At 48.4% G+C, this 20,605-nt stretch overlaps 1 protein-coding gene across 2 annotated transcripts in view; it reads right to left on the reverse strand.

The window, feature by feature from the left end:
* Window positions 1-3,217: 3,217 nt before the first annotated feature.
* The window catches only part of SHQ1 (SHQ1, H/ACA ribonucleoprotein assembly factor), a 97,787-nt gene continuing 80,399 nt past the window's right edge, over window positions 3,218-20,605 (reverse strand). The window contains exons 11-12 of one of the 2 annotated variants that reach the window (XM_040994831.1): window positions 4,217-4,802; window positions 3,218-3,237 (exon numbers count right to left, since the gene is read on the reverse strand). In XM_040994831.1, the coding sequence (XP_040850765.1) occupies window positions 4,250-4,802 (553 nt within the window). In that variant the 3' untranslated portion in view covers window positions 3,218-3,237; window positions 4,217-4,249. Of the gene's footprint in view, window positions 3,238-3,568; window positions 4,803-20,605 lie in introns of those variants that run through there. The other variant, XM_040994830.1, reaches the window with a different exon arrangement.

Consider the following 20,605-nt stretch of genomic DNA (forward strand, 5'->3'; position numbering starts at 1 on the left):
AGGCGAGGACCTTAACCACTGTGCCACCGCGCCAGGCCCAGTTTTTTTTTTTCTTTTTTAAGGTGACATCTGTTATGTCTCCCTTGACTACGACAATATAGATCGGTTTCCAGTTACCAAAAATGTATGACAAAACCTCCTAAACCCCATGTCTTAAGATAGTAATTTTATAATGTCTTAGGGATTAGGAAATTTGACCCTCTCTCTCCTCCTCTTAATTCTTGGTAATAGAATTTGATCCACACAACCCAAGTGAGCCTTTTCTTAGCAGGTGTGAAAACCGCCTTCCAGCTGTCAGCCCATTCGGAATGTGGTCAAGAGCAGCCCTGTGTCATCTGTAAATTAATCTGTGCCAAAGAAAGGCGATACCAGCTTAGTCACTGCACCTGAACCGGCTGGCCCACAGCGAGGCCTGGCATGGTTCTTTAAGGATAATAGGAAAGGAGAGACAGACCATGGAGAGACAGGTCAAGAATAAGGCAAACCTGCACAAGCAGCACTGTGACTCATGGGTATTGTTGCTGTTTCTATCTCCAGGGCTGCCTGCTCCCCTAAGCATCCCACAGAAGCCAGGACCCTGTGGAGCTCAGCAGACCCTCCCGCCTTAGCTCTGGGCAGCCAGCCAATTATAATACATCCTCATGTTGGCCCAATGCTCCTCCACTTAGTGTTTGCACCTGTAAGAGAAGAACCCCAAGTTCCGTTTCCGGTGGCCAGATGCAGGGATGGCTTTGGGGGTCTGCCGTACCTGTCATGGGCCCAGTCCTCGCTCTAGTTCTGGAACCCAGCTCTGCGAGTCACTGGACTGGGACTGGGCAGTCGGTGACGTCTCCTCCTTATGTTTGCCCCACCTTCTTCTTCTCTCATCACCCAGGGTTCTTGGGAAACTCCACTGGTTCTGAGAGCTGCTTAAAGTTGCCCTGGCAGGTAGCCTAGTTTTTATTACTGTTTATACAGAGGCCACCCTTGGAGGAGTTTTGGGGTGATACAGTTTTCTTGGCCCACCATCCTCCAAGGTAAAGTCACCACGATGAACAGAGATGGGGAGGGGGCTGCAGTGGGACAGTCTGGAAGGAAGACCCCCACACAGTAATACCCCCGAGGGTCATTGAATGGGCTCCCTGGCTGTGAGTACCTCCCAGAAAGATAAGCTTTGCTCATGAGAAAAGGATGTTTTCCCAGCCCACGATGTCTTTCTGTAGGTAGAGCTTGGCTAGATCCCCAGTAAGGACAAAGGTGGATGAAGAAAGTCTTCTGTGGCTTTTAACTAGAGTGTCAGAGAAAGATGGATCTTCCATTTATTGGTTCACTCCCGAGATGGCCACAATGGCCAGGACTGGGATAGGCAAGACAGCCAGGAATGCCTTCTAGTCTTCCATGTGGATACAAGGGTCCAAGGACTTTGAGTATCCTTTGCTGCCTTCCCAGGCACATTAGCAGGGAGCTGGATTGGAAGTGGAATAGCAGGAACTTGAGCCAGCATGCCCATGGGATGTGGTGTACCAGGAGGCAGTTTAATTTGTTACACCCTAACGCTGCCCCCCAGAACTTCTTTTAGACAAGCAGATAAGCTCAATATGCACAATTTGGTAGAAGCACTTGACAATGCCTCTTCAGACTGGCTGCTAGTCATAAGCTACTGAGGCGAAGTGCATTATCAGCGCTCGTGCAAGTTTTGAAGCTCTTCCCATGGAGTCTGGGAAAAGTCCTGAACAGCTTCTAAGAAAGCTGCTACAGTGCTTGTAGGTAACAGGCACGTCCAATGTCACAGTCAGCCCGCCGTCATGCTAACACATGCTGGAATTTGAATCAGAAATATGAACGCAACTTTGGAAACACTTAGGAGCTAAAACAATGTTTCTGAGATCAATCCAAATCAGATTTCACTTTCTTCCTTCCCCAAAACAAATTGGTTTATTCCATTTATTCATTCATTAAACAAGTATTTGTGAAGCATTGAGGATTCGGTGTGAGCAGTTTACATGCCAAGTGGGAAACTTGCTGTTCAGAACATGAACAGGAGGGGCGCTATCTGGCCGTTTAGAAGAAGATGTGTTAGGCTGTCCACCATGTTCCATATTTGACTCCAGGTTTCTGCTCATGCAGACTGTGAGGGGCACAGCAGCAATGACCAAGTGACCAAGGTCCTGCTGACCACATGGGAGTCCTGGCCAATGCAGGTATGAGAAGTACATCAGCAGACTGGACTTCTCTCCCTCTGTCAAATGGGGGCATGTATTCAGCTCAGCAGCTCAGATATCTAGTTCAGGACACCTGTATCCCCTAGTGGCGTGCCTGGGCTGAACCCCAAGCTCCACTCCCGATTCTCACTTTGTGCCAGTACAATCCCGGGGCACGGTAGGTGATGGCTCAAGGAACTGGATTCCTGTCAGGCACGTAGGTGACCAGGATTGGGTTCCAGGCTCCCAGCTTTGGCCCAGCCCAGCCCCAGCAAGTCTTTAGGGACTAAGCTGTTGGATGGGACTGCTGTCTTTCCTCCTCAAAATTCTGTTTATTCGTCTTTGAAAGGCAGTTACAAAAGGAGAGAGATTTGTTCTCCATCTACTGCTTTACTCCCCAGATGGCTGCAGTAGTTGGTCAAAAGGGAGGAGAAAGGAGCTTCTGGGTCTCCCATGTGGATGCAGGGGCCCAAGCAGTTGGGGCATCTTCTGTTGCTTTCCCAGGCACATTAGCAGGGAGCTAGAATGGGCCCACCTGACTGCGCTGCCCGTGGCCTTGGGACACACTGCGTGTGGGGCTGCACAGGGAGGCACAATCTGCGCCGAATCCAGAGCACACAGGAGTTCCAGGGTGGTGGGGATGTACAGAGGACCCTGGCTGGCTGAAGAGGGAGGCAACTTACCTTGGAGGGCAGGGGCAAGAGCCACCTGGGAGGCTGCAAGGGGCCAGGGCTGAGCACCTACACAGCGTGTGCCTTCACCAGCCACACTGCAAATGGGAACCCACAGGATTCGGTGGGGGACTCGACAACATCGGCATTGGGGAGTAGCTCACCCCAGACTGGACTGGTCGAACAAATTCCAGAAGCCAATATCCCTGGAATGAAACTGCTTCCCAGTTACTTCATTGCCTCCCAAAGCAAAGCCGTGGAGCATCTGTAAACATACTTACCCAGGGGCCAGTGCTGTGGTGTAATGGGGTTAAGCTGCTGCCCGCAATGCTGACATCTCACAATGGAGCTCTGGTTCGAGTCCCATTTGCTCTCTGCTTATGTACCTGGGAAAGCAGCAGAAGATGGACCAAATGTCAGGGCCCCTGCCAGTCCCATGGGAGACCCAGAAGGAGCTCCAGGCTCTTGGCTTCAGCAGTGTCCAGCTCCAGCTGCTTCGGGGAATGAACTAGTGGTTGGAAAGTGTGTTTCTATTCTATGACTTTGCTTTTCTAATAAATTTAAGAAGGGAGAGAAGGAAGGGATGGGGGAGCAGATCAAGGCTGTATCCATGTACTCCACCGCTTCCTCAGATGCTCCCTACGGCTCGGCTATTCCACATCCAGATATTTACCTTGGAGAAATGAGAGCGTATGCCCAACAAAGGCTGTACACAAATGTTTTTCTAAGTTTTATATTTAACAGTTAAAAACTGGAAGCTGCGCACAGGCCCATCAGCAGGTGAACGGAAGAGATCAACTCAGTAACAGGGCTTGGTAACGGAACAAAACACAACTCTTGACACATGGAATGAATCTCAAAATAACCACACAGAGTGGGACACGGCTGACAGAGAAAGCGTACACGTACACCATCAGTTTATGTACAATTCCAGGAAATGCAAACTCATGCGCAGTACCGCAAGCTGGGCAGCGCCTGTATGGGGGGAGCGGGAGGCAGGGAGGAACGGGGAGATTATGAAGGGCATGGATGGGGATCATGCCCTGGATGGGGACGAGGCCTTCCCCAGGGGCGCCCAGTGCTTGCCGCCCTGAGCACCGGCAGCCTGCTGGAGGTCAGGTGTGCCTCAGTCAAGCTGAGCGGATCAGCCGGCTCTGCAGGCTCTAGCTGCTGGCAGTGAACTGTTCTCTTCATGTTTATCAGCGACACTTGGGTAAAATGACTTTAGAACTTGTATTTTAGACTTGCCGCGAGGAAAGCAAACAGCATAAAAATCAGCTCACTGAAACACAGGGTTCTACATGCCAAAAACAAGTACAAAGTCAGAGAGAGGCATTCTAAGTCACAGGTGAGACCAAGTCTTACCTAGTTCCTGACAGCAAACACCACCACAGGCGCTCAATCACTTGGCCCCTGCTGCCCATCACACTGCTGGGCACTGCCCTGGTTTCCAGCTGTGGCACCCTCGGCCTCAGACACCTGCACAGTGGTCTCCAGGTATTCCCCAAGCTCCTCTATCAGAGGTTTGCGCCCTGCAGGAGCCCAGGGAGAGGCAGGCAGCTCCGGCTGGCTAACGTCAGAGTCCTGGATGGCTGGGTCTCCGCAGAGCCCACGACCGGCGAAGAGCAGTGAGCTGTTTTCTTGCAAAAAGGGGCCTTCTAAAGAGTTTACTGCCGCAGAGGGCTGTCTGAGCTCCTCTGGATCTGAATCAGGGTCCTCTGACCCGGATGATGCAGTGCTGCCCGACTCCGACTCCGACTCCGACTCGTCCGTCTCGGGGCTGCAAGGCTGTGGCTGCTGCCCGGAAACGGAAGGCACTGCTTCTGAGGCCATTTCTTCCCTCTGGACAAGAAGTGCTGCTGCTTCTAGCTCTTCCAGTTCTAAGCCCAGCTGGGCCTTTGTAAGGGAGACTTTCTTCAAGGCTTCTGCAACTGCTGCCAACTTTTTAGACCTTAAAGAAACATTTTAAAGAAGAAATATTAGGACTGTTCATTCACTGGCCAGGGGACAACAGGATATGCACTATAAAAAAATAACAAAATAAGGTTGAAGCCATACTTCACATGGCATACCAGGACAAACCCCTGAACAGATCAAAGACCCATATGTAAAACATAAGCTATTAAAATGTTATGGGGAATCCAAGATTTTTTTGCAACCCAGCAATGAGCAAGGCCTTGCCAATGCTGATTCAAAACACAGAAATCACAAAAGAAAAACATCTGCAAGTTAATGTCACAGACCAGGGCCATGTTCCCTTGAGTTTCAACCCAACAGAAAGGTAGACAAAAGATACAGGCAGACAATTCTCACACAAGGAAATACAATGCCTCATGAACACATGAAGACGGGTTCCAGTTAGGCAAATAAGAGAATGGCCACATCATATTGAGAAACCATTTTTATCTGTCAGTTTGACAAACATCCATGAAGGCATTCTGTTAGCAAGGCTGCGGGGGGAAGCTGCGTGCGTGTTCCTATCCTGTTGCAGGGAGGTGAGACAGTACGGTCTCCGCGAAGGACAGTTTTGCAATAACTTTCAGAATTGAGAAGGCACATACCCTTGAACCAGCAAGTCCATGGATAGAAATTAAACACATGCAGCACATATGCTCAACTTATTTATGACCACACTGTCTTCAACATCCCCAAATGGGAAGCAAGCAAACGCCTGGATCTGGGCGTAAGTAAGCCATGGACATCCATTCGGAGGAACCGACTACACACAGCTAGCTATCCAGGAATGCGGCTCTCCGGGGGCCGATCCAGACACACTACTTTAACAACCGCTGTAAAACAGGCACATGTGTAGATGCTATCTTTTATGTAAAAGAGAGTGTGTGTGTGAGAGAGCACAACCCAGGAAAGATCTAAGAACATGTAATTGCTTGTCCGCTTATCAATAAACTTTGCATAGCATCAAAACGCAGTAACTTACGAGGGAGGGTTTGGGTGGGGCCTGAAAAGATGGGGAATAATGGAAGATAATGGTGAAAGGGGCTTTTTCATTGCAGTTTGAGTCTATTTCTTTTTAAACAAAGATTTATTTATTTACTTGAAAGTTATAAAGACCCAGAAGGACAGAGAGAGATCTTCCACCCACTGCTTCACTCCCCTGATGGCTGCAATGGCTGCACCTGGGCCAGTCTGAAGCCAGGAGCCAGGAGCTTCATCTGGGTTTCCCACATGGTGCAGGAGCCCAGGGACTTGGGCCAGCTTCCACTTCTTTCGGGGTGGAGGGGGGGGAGGACGGGACGTGGCGTAAACAGGGAGCTGGATCAGAACTAGAGCAGCCAGTACTTGAACGAGAGCCCATATGGGACACTGCAACCACAGGTGGCGGCTTTACCCACCATGCCACAGTGCTGGCCCCTGCAGTTTCAGTTTTAGCACATTGCTAGCCCAAGCCCAGTCAGCCTGGAAACTAGTCTACCAGAGGATTTCTCACCGAAGAGAAGTTCTCCCTGACCAGTGTCATGTGTTAAGCGATAAAGGCTGATGAAGTTGGAAAAGAAGATAATGCTTCTTATATAAATTATGATGTTAGAAATGTAGAGTTAAGGGCCTGGCATGATGGCTTAGTGGCTAAATTCTTGTCTTGCACATGCCAGGATCCCATATGGGCGCTGGTTTGTTTGCTGTTTTACTTCCCATCCAGCTCCCTGTTTGTGGCCTGGGAAAGCAGTTGAGGACTGCCCAAAGATTTGGGACCCTGCACTCGCATGGGAGACTCGGAAGAAGCTCCTGGCTTTATTGGTTCAGTTCAGGCTGTTGCAGTCACTTGGAGAGTGAACCAGTGGACAGAAGATCTTTATCTCTGTATCTTCTATCTGTAAATCTACCTTTCCAATTAAAATAAACAACTCTTAAAAAAAAAAACAGAAATGAAGAATTCAGAGCTTTATTTCAGTGATCATATACACAATTTTAATCATATGTTCTCAGAGGGACTTGGAACAATATACAAAGGCTGAAGGTCCATAAACATCACTGCACTCTCTCCCAACCACCAGCCCACAGAGCTATTTCCATATTATCCCTGTTACCAATGAGCTGAAGGACATCTGGTTAAGGGGCAATGGAGACTGGCAACCCACACAATGCCAGAGCATCTCCTCCTGCGTCCCAGGGCCTCCCCTGGGTGTGAGACCCCTCGCTTTGCTTCTTCCTGAGGGCAGCTCTATTCTCAACATCTTCCAATGGCTGACTAACATCTTCAAGGTTAGCACCATGGACTACATCCAATTTTGACCACAGAGGTTCAGAAGGGGGACAGGTGACACCAACTGTTTTTAAAATGCTCTGAATATGGTTGACACGTGAATTCTCAGGTTGATTTTGTTTGGATTGTAATTGTTGTGCAACAGGATTACACCCCAAATGTTCTTTATAGGAGTATAAACGTGACAATGTAGTACAGCAGGTAAAGCCATTGCTGGTGACACTGACATCTCATATGTGTAATGGTTTACGTCCTAGGAAAAGCAGCAGCAGATGACCCAAGAGCCTGGGTCCCTGCCACTCACATGGGAGACCCAGAAGCAGCAGCTGACTTGTCTGGGCCAGCCCTGACATTGTGGCGACTTGGGAAAGTGAACCCACAGATAGATTTCTCTGTCTCTCCCTCTCTCTCTAACTCTTTCAAAATAAATATGTCTTTAAAAAAAAAAAAAAAAAGTCCCTTGCTGTATTCCAGGCTTTTTTCAGAATGCATTCTCCATATATGACTTACAACTATTTCCCGAGACAGGCAGGAAAAATGCAATAAGCTACTAGGGCTTAAAAAGAACGAGTGTTGGTAACCACCTGACATGAATGCTCATCCTCTGGGAAACAGCTTTTCGCTCATCTCTGCCTCCTCTTCTTAAACATTGTATTTTTTATTTATGTATCAGAAAGGCAGACAGACAACAAGACACACACACTTTTCCCCATGCTGGTTCAGTTCCCAAATGGCCACAACAGCTGGAGCTGGGAGACAAATACCTGAACCAACACCCACTGCTACCTAGGCACCTTGGCAGGAAGCTGAGCTGGATGCAGAGTGGCTGGGACTTGAACCAGGTACTATGATATATGAATAGAACAAGGCGCAGCTTAACCCGCTGCACCACACTGCTGTCCCTTATCTCTTTTAGCATTATGTTTACAGTGACCAGTTTCTATACAGGATATGAAAAAAAAGGAGGAAAAAGAATTATAAGCTTATTTTTGATCCTTCAGCTTCTAAGCCCATTCATTATATTTCTCCTTATTCTACATTTACCCCTTCTAACTGGCTAGTTTCCTAAATTAATAGTACCGTTCTGATAGGAGCTCAAAGTTTACAAAAGCAGCATTCTGAACTACGCCCCTATGAAAGGATACAAAGCAACTACAATTTCCAAATGGCATTGGTGCGAAGTGTGTCTGAGAAATAAAAGCTGGGCTTATTTTTTCATCCAATTATTTTACACAGACCACTTCCCATGAGCATTATTCACAGAAAAAGGAAACCATTCCTTTGGGGGAAATAATTGAGCCATCCAAGAGTAGCCATTTTGTTCTTTGAACCGCAGCCACAATTAGAGCTGGCTCCAATCTGCTACTTGCTGTAAAACCCAGAGTCCGCCCCTGGATTTGGCCTTCCTGCTTCAGAAAGCAGCTCGTTTTGGGTGGTTAGTGGTTTTTCTCTGTCATAATCAAGACACGACTGGCTAGTCTATGGGTGGAAAGCTTTGTCACTGGCATCATCACAATAAGCAGACTCTGAGAAATACCAGGTCTGTTCGGAACACGCGCACTGCACTACCAGCTCTAGCTACTACCTGCATCTTACGTCTCGGTGGAGACCACCTCCCCAGGGAAGATGATCCTATGAGTGAGTGAACACACTCGGCACTTAAAGGACTGGACCAGCTGACATGGTGGTACGTGGATTCTACCTCTGCTTACAATGCCCACATTGGAGTGCTGGTTTGAATCCCAGCTGCTTCACTTCCAACCCAGCTCCCTCCTAATGGGAAGTCAGCAGATGGTGACCCCCGTGCTTTGGGCTCTTGCCTCCAATGTGGGGAGGCCTGTCTGAGGTTCTGGGCTCCTGATCCTGTCCCGGCCACTGTCAGCTGTTTGAAGAGCAAACTAGCTCCTCTCTCTCTGCTGCTCTGCCGTTCAAACAGATAAATAAAAAAAGAAAGAAAGAGAGAGACATGTCAATTGATCATATGTCTCAGTAACACTACTCTCAGAGCAGATTTTGCCTGGCAAGTTATTAGACATGGAATCCTAGGGCATGACTTTAAAAGAACTTTTAAACTCTGTATATGTGAAAGAATATTCTATTTTGGAAGGCTTTTCCAAGTTAAGACTGCTGACAAGTTACAGTAAATAAAACTCCTGGGAAAGAGTAATAGCTAACAGTTACCCCTTTACCATAGCTAAACTGACACAAAATCTCCTCAATGATTTTACATTTGGTGACTGAGTTTAGAGAAGCAAAAAAAGAGGAGGGGCACAGTCCCACTGAAACAGTCAGAAGTGCCGAAGGAACCCTGAAACTTTCGAAGGAAAAATAAATGGGAAACATACATCCTGTTTCTGGGTGCAGAGTTCTGTCTTTAACTATCCATCAACATTTCACCACTTCCTGCAGAGGCAGGTCCACTCTAAATCTCAGAGTTCCTGAGTAGGTTTCATTTCCTCTGCCCAAACTTAGCAGACTGGCAGACATGGCACAGTAAAGTCTAGGGCCAGCAAGTGATAAACACAGAACAGGATTCAAGAAAGAAAATGTAACACAGTTCATACTGGATCATGTGGTACACAAGGAGAAGTTGGCCTTTCAACATCACAGGATTCACATGCAAACACACACCTACACAATAGCTCAGGTCTTACTTGGTGTCAAGTGGTACACCAACTTAAAAAAAAAAAAAAACTGGGCAAGAGAGAGAGAAAATACGAAAACCCTCATCCACCAGGTCACTCCCCAAATGCCCACAACAACCAAGAATGGGCCATGTCAAAGTCAGGGCCAAGAGCTTGATCCAGTTCTCCCACATGGGCCACGGGGACTCAAGCACTTGTGCAGCACCAGGAAGCTGGAGTGCGGAGTGGAGCCAGGACCCGAACCAGGCACTCCAATATGAGATGTGGTCGCTGCACTAAATGCCCACCCTTGGCTGGCTGTTCTTCGAGGGAGCACAGCAGTCACCTGTTCCGGTCCTTCCACCTCACACAGGAAGCTGCTATGACTGCTACTTTATCTTCAAATAAACTTTAAAGTTCCTGTGCCCTAAATTGAAAAAAGCTGCATTTGGATAGTAATCCCGTAGTTCCAAACCCAAAGGGCTGGTCTCTTTCTCCTGCTCATCAGAGTGGCTGGTAGAACAGTCACAGAAATTACTTCATCTTTGAAGAACCCAGGTAAAAATTCCCGTGCTACTCAATTCCAATGGAGACGTTAACTTGACAGTGATGTAATGAGCTTAGGAAAAAGACAATGCAAGCCAAGTGAAGCCAGAAAATAATCAGTGTGAAACGGTTCTTTAAGGGCTTGGCAGTGAGCATTTCTCACAGTCTCTGGTGGGAAATATCTTTCATCTTCTTGAAATGCTGTAAAGTATATCGAGATTAAAAAAAGAGAGAGACCTACGTGCTCTCTTGTGAACAGTCAATTACAAGTAATTCTATAGTCAGATGAATTAACGCTCTCAGTGCTATTCCAAAAACTGCACAAGTCCTTAAGCAGAGGGTGGAAATAAATGTTCATTAGCCCATTAACACATACATAACACAGCGGATGAGAGATCCAAAAGACTAAAAAAGGGAATGGGATTTTTAATCTCTTTGAATAGCACGTTCCAATCATCATGGCACACAGCTGTGATAGACTCAGCCACCTGTGGGATGTGGCGTGAAATGACAACGTTCTCACCACCACCTTGTGTGACAAGTGCTGGAGTGACCCTGACCAGTGCAGAAGAAGTGTGACACATCCTGTCTGTGCAGCAAGGTGTCTCTGATGGGACTCCTGTGTAAGCTCTCTCACGGCTGCTACGCTAATATGCTTGCAATTCACATGCATATTTCCTTGGTTGCATTACACAGAGGTGTTTGTTTTATTTTCAAATGATGACCAGCTGGGCAACAGGTGTGCAGTCATACATGCAGGGTTCTGGGCGCACACCTGCACCTAACTGCACAAATACATGTGTCACATCCACACACACGTGTCACAGTCACACACACATACACACACGTCACAACCACTCACATATTAACGTGCACACACACACCGTTTTAGAGCAGAAAAAATAATCTTAAGTTAAAACAAAACACAAACAACAACAACAAAAAACCTGCCATGGCAGTGCAGTGGTAAGTAGTACTGAAGAGGAGGCCCCTGGTACCTGAATGAAGGTTTAACCAAATCCAGAGAAGCCCGCAGCTGCCTAATGGAGACTGACACCACCTAATGGAAGGGTCGGGTGACAAAGAAGGAAAGAAAGGGCAACATCTGGGACAAGTGTTGGAGAGGAATGTAGCCCATCCTGTCTGCAGCTGTTTTCCATTCATGAACAAAGATGGAGACGTGGGTCTCATAAACTGACCACAATTCCCTCTATGTGGTCCCACGCTCTCGCCTCCCCACACCCACAGCTCAACTGCTTTTGCTGATGTGTGCTTCACTGTGGCCCCAAATGCAGGTGTTCAGGGCACCAGTGTAGACACCTGGCGCAGTGGCTGAGTTGCTGCTCAGGACTCTTGCCTGCCATCTACAAGTGCCTGGTTCAAGTCCAGAGTCCTTCGCTGATGACCCAGCTCCTTGTTGGTGCATACATTAGGCGGCAGATGACGGCTCAAGCCCTGCAGTCCCTGGCCCTGTTACCCAGGTGAGAGATCTGGATGGAGCACCCAGCTCTGGCTTCAGCCTAGCCCAGTCCTTGCTGCTGAGGGCATCTGGGGATGGAAGATTTGTTTCTTTGCCTGCCAAATAAAATCAAAATCCATACAAAACATTAAGAGTCCCATGAGACTTGCAACCATTGCAAGGACACACTGACTGTGCCTCACAAGGTCTAAATACTGTGCTGGAATTAGGACATATGCAGGTAAGCTCAGCTACTTAGAAGAGGCTGCCGGAACACAGGTGGTGAGGATGTCATGTCATCTTCTTCCTGCTCAATATTCCAGGACAGTATTTCTGAAAGTGGCAAGAACTTTCAGGAGTCAGAAGTTATCTGTCTGGACTGAAGGACAGATTCTGACCAGATACGGGCACGTTAGGTCCCACTAAGCACCTCTCCCATGCAGGGCAACAATCTAAAGCCCCCACTAAGGCCTGGGTATCAACGAGTGCCTTAGGAAGCCTTGGATCTGACAGCTAGACTGGCCAACCGTTCTCAAAGCTGCTCTCTTGGAAAAACCAAAGCCAGGAGAGGCCGATCTGATTTGATTTTCTTCTCTTCAGAAGAGAAGTCAGAGTTATAGAGAAAGAAGGACATGGGGAGAAGGGGAGAGAGAGAGGGACAGACATCTTCCATTTGCTGGTTCACTTCCCAGGCAGCTGCACCTGCCAGTGCTGGGCCAACTATTCTCCCAGGTACATTAGCAGGCAGCTGGATTGGAAGTGAAGCAGCCAGGACTCAAATGGGTACTTACATGAGATGCCAGTGTCACAGCGAGTGGCTTAAAACTGTTGTGACACAACACTAGCCCAAGGTTGACTTACGCCTGCTGATGCTTTTATGGTGATGATAGCTTAAGTCCAAGAGCTAGAGGCTTGATGCTTAATACATTATGCTAATGTATTAGGGCAGAGACTGAATCAAATGATGACACGTATGAGCAGGCCTAGTGGGAGGGGCCTGACCTCAGAGGGCAGTTTTCCCCATGGGGTTGGTTATGGAAAGTGAATTCGGTCCAGCCTATTTCCTGGTTCACCTTGTGGTCCTTCCCCCACATGCTGGACTAACTGGGCTGCCTGATCTCAGAATGGGAGCTCAAAAATTGCAGACTGAAATAGTTTCTTTCTTCCCAAATAGAAGCTCCCAGATATTTCAGCTGCAATGATGAGAAGCCAACTCACATTCAAAAATTTTTAAACTTTAACATCCTTAAGCAACAGCCTCTACTAAATGCAAGAGGAATTTCTAAATATTTTCAATCAACTGATTTCAAAGACAAATATTTAGCCCTTGCACTTCATAGAGCCTTTTGCTCCCTAAAGTGACCAAGAGCAGCATGGTCACCCTGGAACTTGTTAGAAATGCTCTCAGACTTTTCACAAACTTGCAGGGAATTCTTATGCACACGGGTGTCTGAGAAATACTGAAGTGATCATGTCCATTGTGTGTGTGTCTTACTCTCACTGCTGGGGATGCTCAGATGAGGTCACACACCCAGAGGGATAGAGTGGTGACAGGCCCTCTTCCCATTCTTGGACAAAGCATTGCTGTGACTTCACCATGCTGTTAGGAGTGCCTGCAGCCCTCCTCAACCAGAGCCCAAATACAAACCTCCAGCCAGTATTCACTCACCACTCTTGGCGCTGCCCCCAAGGATGCTGGAGTCCTGCTCTGGCAGGTCCCTGGCCTGCGAGTTTCAGTCACAGAAATGTTTCCTCCTGGCCCCTGATTCTGCAAAGCTGGGGTTTCTCCCTATTAGCTGTTTCCTTGGGTGAGAGCTTCAACTTCTGGAGCAAGTGCTCTGAGTCCAGGGACCAAAGACCTGCCCCTGTTCCTGTACTATGCATCTATGCTACCACCTGTCTGCCTGCCAGGATTCCCACCCATCACCATCTCATTTCCATCTACAGCACCCCCTTCCCACCAGCAGCCCCTACATCCAGCTCTCACAGGAACAGCACAGAAGTCCTGTTTCTGCCACTCATTCCTTCAGTGACACAGCACTATGCGTCCAGGCATTCTGAACTCAGGAAGCTGATAACTTCTATGTAGGAAAAGACAGGGAACACCAAGAACTAAGTAAAACATAGAGCTTGCTAGGTTGTATAGGTGCCATGGAAAAGCTCAGAATTGGAAAACAAGTGTTTAGGGAAGGTGTCTCTGGAAACTGGCACTGGAGGTTGCACCGCCTTAGAGCACCCTGAACTGCTGGCTTCTGCCAGCTACCAACCATTCCACTTTCTCCTGCCTTGTACTTCAGGAATGATATATTTGTTTTTATTTATTCGCAAAGCAAAACCACTAAGACAGAGAGAATGTCTATATCCACACGGATAGGCAGGGGGAGGGAGGGAGAGAAAGAGAGTCACTCTCCAAATGGCTAGCAATGGCCAGGACTGTGCCAGGCTGAAGCCAGCAGCCTGGAGCTCCACTGAAGTCTCCCACATGGGAACAGGAGCCAAAGGACTTGGGCCATTTTCTACTGCTTTCCTAAGGGCATCTGCAGAGGGCTGGATCAGAAGCGGGGCAGTTGGAACTTGAACTGGCACCACACGGAATGCTGAAGTTGCAGCAGATGGCTTAACCCATTGCATCACAACACTCAAGTGTATTCATCTCCATGTACAGCATTCACATGTTCAACCTGTTCCCATTCCTAATAGCCATTTGGATGTCAATTCTCATGAGACTACTGTGGGTCTCCAGATCTTACATTCATACCTAAACTGCTGCTTCTATACCTTCTGTCCACCTCTGGGGACTAACTGGAGACTTCCAGCACTCAAGTATATGCCTTACTGCCAATGCCTGAGCCTGACCCCAGCCTACACCATCCCTGGTACAGGTAACAGGACCAAGGGTCACCTCCTTAAAGGACAGGAAAGAATACAAGATTTAGTAAAAAAGGAGAAAAAAAAAATCCTGCCCACATCAGAATTTTCCCATTATCAATATAAAGTAGATAAGAGTACTGGAGGGCTAAGAGATGCTCATTCTACTAGCTTGTTTCTTCTAAGAAGCTGATGACATAAAGACTTCAGGCTCCGCAACACAGGACGCGCAGCAGAGGTTCCAGCCTTCTCCACCCCCCCCCCCGCCCCCGATATGGTCTGCTGGGGGCAGTACAGGAACATCTTTGCTTTAAGGATGCAGCTAAAGCTGCCATCTGTGGTGCCAGCATCCCATATGAGTACCAGTTTGAGTCCTGGCTGCTCCACTTCTGATTCACAAGTGGAGATGGGAAAGAGGTAGAAGATGACGCATGTGCTTGGGCCACTGCACCCATGAGGGCAACCAGAGCAAGCTCTTAGCTCCTAAGCTCTGGTCTGGTCCCAGGCCTGGCCAGTGTAATTATTCCACCCTCTGTAACTCTTTCAAATAAATAAACCTTGAAAAATAAGAAAAAAAAAAAAAAAGATGCAAGGAGCTACTCTGAAGTTGATAAAATCCCAGAGTAGAAATCCCTCAGGGTTGTGGGCAGAGCTTAACATAATGATAAGAATCACTGTATAACCAATACCCTAGCCACCACCCACACTTGGCCAGTGAGCATTAAAAATGCTGTGGGTACCCTGAGAATTGAATCTTAAGCCTATCTGATGCTAACCAATTTAAATGAAAGCATTTACATGTGACAAGTATCAAACAGGATCACACAGATCTAATCTAAAGCTTTTCTATTTTCTTTTTTTGACAGACACAAGACCTTAGAGAACTTCAGCAACACAGATAAGCCCACAAGCCTGGAGTGCTCATACTCCCCACGGGCAACAGACTGGAGGACTTTCGTGGCTTTCATGTTGGGAGAGCAATGTTCACGAGCCACGTGAGCAGGTCCCACCATCCGGATTCCCCAGGAGGCTAACACCTGCTGATGCACAGACCCACCCCCTTGTGCAGGCTCACCGGAAGCAGTGACCCACCACTAACCACCGAGCTTATTCACTGCGTGAGAATGAGCAAGCTGCTGCCGGGCAACACTGGCGAGCAGGACTAGTGGCCAACCTGAGGTCTCCTAGGACGGCTCTGCTGGGTGCATGTCTTCTTGGTGATCCTGACTCGCGTGTCGAGGACTCCCCTGGCTTGCTGGACAGCTCTGTAGATCCCATGTTCACTCCATGCTCCAGACGCATACAGGCAAACATGCTTCCATAATTAGCACTGAAGCGCTGCCAGCATGTCCCAATCAGGCCCAAATTACTATCTGGGAAAATTACTGACTGCTAAACATGGCTCTGAGGTATTATTTTACTAAATATAGGAATACACCGCACAACTGAAACCTCCGCAGCCAGTCGTCAGAACCCAGCCTGCTGGCGGCTGAGCACTTCGTGTTCCTACAAGTGGTGGACGCCGCAGCCTAATTATGGGTTGACTCAACGATGTTATCAAAACGCTTCCTGCGTGGGGCTAGACATGTAAGTGCTCTTCTTTCATGCCTTGTCAGAGAGATAGAAAGATGAGTTGTGTTTTTTCACCCCCCTCTTGAGGCCACCTCCCTCCACAAAGACACAGGCAGCCCCACAAGGAGAAGTTTAACAAAAAAGCAGGGATGCTGTTGGCAGGGAGCATGGAGCCTGGCTTTGATCACAGCTGCGGATCCCACCTGCTTGAAAAAGGCAGCGGCAACATACACAGCTCTTGGTTCCCTCGCTCAAACACACAAGCTCTCAGCAGAGACACGTGCTGACGGGGAAAACATTACACAAGCCGCTGACCCTGCTGCAGGCGCGGGGAGCTGCCTCCACGTGGCTTTGATTTTCCAAAGCCTGCGCCCGAGGCAGAGGCCGTCGACATTCTTCTTTCCTAAGGCTCCCAATGGCGAGGTGCATGCAGCCGGAGCCTGAAGGAATGCCGAGCGCAGAAGAAAGGGAAATAAATAAATAAGCAAAAAGGAATGAGGGCTGAGCTGTGGGGGAGCGCCACCATGGGCAGCCAGGATGCAAGATCAGATCCCCAGTCCAAGCAAATGGGTTGTGCGGATTTTCTGCTAAAACACACAGAGCCTAGGGCCCTGGCTGTGATCTCCACCGTGCTGTTGTCCAGCTGAGTACAGCCTGTAAGTATATGCCTTAAGCCTTCTGCATGTTCTATTCTGTTGAGCGGGCGTCCGAAGAACAACACAGCAGGCTCGCTCTCCATGGCCACGAGGGGAGCTGGGAACACAGAAATGCAGGACTGGAGGCTTCTTTCTTTTTTTCCCCTTGACTGAAAACTTTAGAGGCAGCCTGCTTGCTGCTTGCTGGTCAGCCACAGCGTGTGTCTTTCACACTGGGATTGAAACAAGTCACGGGCTCAGCAGCTGTGTGCCTCCCTGCTTTCCCACAGGCAGTCTCGAGATCCATGGCAACTTCCAACAGTGAAGCCCCTAGCAGGCCAACCCAGCTGACATCCAAGTGCCACGTTGATAAGGTGCTCTGGGTTTGCTGGGCATTTTGCTAGACCCTCCGTAATACCTCAATGCTTCCTGACAAGGCGGCTCCCACCTGCATGAGGCTTGCACTTTGCCAGGAAACATGCAGCAGATCCTCTGGTCCAGCGTCAGAGCACTGCCCCTTGAGGTCAGCACCACAGAGCCTGCTGCTTCCTGAAGCTAGACAGATGGAGGCTAGTGGGCAGGTGGGGTCGGTGACAGAATGGAGAATGCTGGGCCCACAGAATGGAGACAGCTGGGCCCAGCTCTAGCCAATTGTTGCCATGTGGGGCTGTGAGCCCAGCAACTGCCAGAACTTCCGCTATTTCAAGAGCAGCTGTAAATCCATACTTCTACATAAAATCTTCCCATTTTTTAAGTGTTGACAACCAATTTAAAGTTTTTAAAATCTCATTGAGAGCCAAATGTGACCCAAGGGCCGCCAGCCTGCAACTTTTACATTCTGTAGCTACGTTCATCTTCCCAACTCTCTAACATGCTCTACATCCGTAACATGCTTTACACCTGCCCAGGCAGTGGGCCGGTGAACCACCACTCCCGGGGGCTTGCCTCAAGTCATCCCTGCCTACTACATTTCTTCCATTCTTTCGGTGCCTGGGCAGACCCCACCATCTTTAGGTTAAGACCTCTTGTTCAAGACTCCTACTCCCTGCGTCTTGTCGACCAGCTGAGTGTCCCCCTGGGTCATCCTCTATGACTCTGCCCTCTCCCGATGTTGTCACAACTCCCTGATCAGACAGAATGCTCGGGAATGGAGACCATGTCAGCAACATCCCTGAAAGAATGTGCCTGTTCATCAGGGGGTCACAAACTCTGGAAGACACCAGAGGATCGACTGTCCAGAGCACGGGGAGCTCAGGATTGCAGCTGATGAAGTCTGAGCCTCAGTTTCCACACTTTGAATCCTGAGATATGATAAAATGCGGACAGTACGCAAATTCTTGGGAAGCCTGTGAGAGATCAAGAGAAAGAATGTCTGTGAGTCATCTGGCGTGATGGCTGGCCTGCAGGGAGTTCTTGGTAAGGAATGGCTGTTACTGATATGGACTGCCTGCTGGGCTCAGCCAAGGCTATTGCTCAACAAATGCTGCCATCATTGGCACTCTCAACTTAGCCCACATCAACTGACCACTTTGAGCTACCATGTTGGAAGCATACTGCATGTGCGAGTGTGTCTCATTTTCCCAATTTTCTCTCTATTTTTTGGAAAGCTGAAGCACAGAGTTTGAATGGTTTGCGAGGCCATACAAACAGAGCAGAGATCTGAAGCTACCAAGCGGCTCCAGAGCCCATGCCCTTCTGCACAGCTAGAGCCAGGCTGCAGAGCTAATGACAGGGGACACGTTTTTCTGTCTTACAGCCCTCCCTAATCAAAAGCAGGATTTGGCTTTGTGGACCAAGGCTTAGATGCTAGAAGGGTCATGGTCTACACATCCGAAGTTCTAGGACAAAGGAGTTTTCCTCTGTTGACCTGAATGATGAAAATGCCCAGAAAGTACAAAAATATTATAGCAAAAGCCATGACGTAGGGTAGGGCGAATGGCAAAGCTGTTTTTGCTGATCTTAGAAAAAATAACTGTAGAGGGAATCAGAACAACATTTCTGATTCCCAACACCCACTCAGGAGACAGGAAAAAGTACCAATGGGGTCTTGCTTAATTCCCAAGGGTGAAGAAGCAAAGAGATGAAACCGCAAACTCAGGACCCTGGACTGTAGGCAAGTAGGAAATGAACAAGCAGTCCTCAGGAACTACAGGTCACCCCATAGACCAGCCCGAGTCTGGCAGCCCTGTGCAAAACCCATGTCTGGATTTCAACAAAGCACAGCCAATCACAACACAGCAAGGGATGCAGGATTATCATACTGACTGTGCTCACATTTGGCCTTGTAGGTGAGACAGAACTCAATGTGAGGGCAGTTACATAGTGGACTATCCCAAGGTAAGTCCACAGCCTTCCCTCCGAACATTCTATTCGCTGTCTCAGGTGGAAAAGAATGTTCATTCTAATTCCTACAGTCAGAAGCCGTATATACCCCATGCCATTCCCCAGTGCCTGCCTGCGAGCCTGGCATAGACTAAGCGCTCCCCAAAAGACCGTGGATGAATCTCAGCAGTCAAGCTTACAAAGTGTTACCAAAGCGACAAGATCATGGGGCTGGTGTCAGGGCACAGTGAGTTAGGCCACCACCTACAATGGCAGCGTCCCCTATGGGTGCCAGTTAGAGTCCCACCTGTGCAAAATTTTGATCCAGCTCCCTATTAATGGACTGAGAAAAGCAACAAAAGGTGGTTCAGTGTTTGGGTCCCTGTCACATGTGTGGGAGACGTGGAACACCCTCCTGTCAGCCTGGCCCAGTCCCAGCTGCTGTGATCATCTAGTGAGTGAATCAGCTGATGGAGGCCCTCTCTCTCTCTGTGACTCTGCCAAATAAATACAGTCTTTTTAAAAGGAAAAAAAAAATCAGGAAATATCTCATATGACAGATTCCAGTTCCAGAAACACTGTAAACAGGTGGATGGCAAACACTGAATCCCACAGAGAAACAGCCACCACAGAAGAGAGGACTACAGTTAAAAGTGGATTTCGGGACAACAATTTTAGTGACTTAAAATATGGATAGACCAAGAATCAGTAGCATGCTAAGGTTTCCTCAGCTCAGGAGAGGAGCTCCCAGACCACGACGGCAAAGCAATGTTACAGACAACAAAAACAACTGCTTTCATGTTAGAGTTAACTTGGAGTACATTTTAACAAGGGTGTGTGTGAGAGGAAGGGACATGGGACACTGACAAGGTCCTGAAATGACTTCAGGATGGGCAAAAGGTTGGGACTTAGAAGAACGATTTAAAGGCAGAAAACATTACTCTGGATGCCTCAGGAGGGGCAAAATGGTATTCTTGCAAGCAGCCAAGAAGAGCATTTAAAGAGAGTCCACTTGACCCATATGGCTACAGATTTCTTTTTTCCTTTTGAGAAATTATACACTGATTTGCGAGATGGGGGGAGGGGTGTGGTAAAAACCATCCCATCCCTACCCCCAATCCACTGTTTCATTCATTAAATGCCTACCTACAGCCAGGGCTATGCTAGGCCAAAGCTGTGAGCCATGGGTCTGACCCGTGGGCAGCAGGGACCCACTGCTGGCGCCATCACTGCTGTCTCCTAGGGTAGGCACTAACAGGGAGCTCACATCTGCAGCTGCAGGCAGGTCCTGAACCAAAGCATTCTGAGGTGGGACGTAGTCACAGAAGACAGACTGTCAGACAGTCTGTCCAAGACAAAGCTGCCTGTTGCGCCAAACCCCTGGCCCAGGAAGAACTTGAGTGGAAGAGACTTCTCTGAGTTTCCTGGTAATGGCATTGTTCACTCCATGGCTAAGCAATCACACAGTGACAACAGTGCAGAGGGGACTGACCTATAAAATAAGGC

The sequence above is a fragment of the Ochotona curzoniae genome, unplaced genomic scaffold (assembly GCF_017591425.1).
Source record: "Ochotona curzoniae isolate NIBS_2020 unplaced genomic scaffold, NIBS_Ocur_1.0 contig_908, whole genome shotgun sequence".
NCBI classification, from domain to species: domain Eukaryota; kingdom Metazoa; phylum Chordata; class Mammalia; order Lagomorpha; family Ochotonidae; genus Ochotona; species Ochotona curzoniae.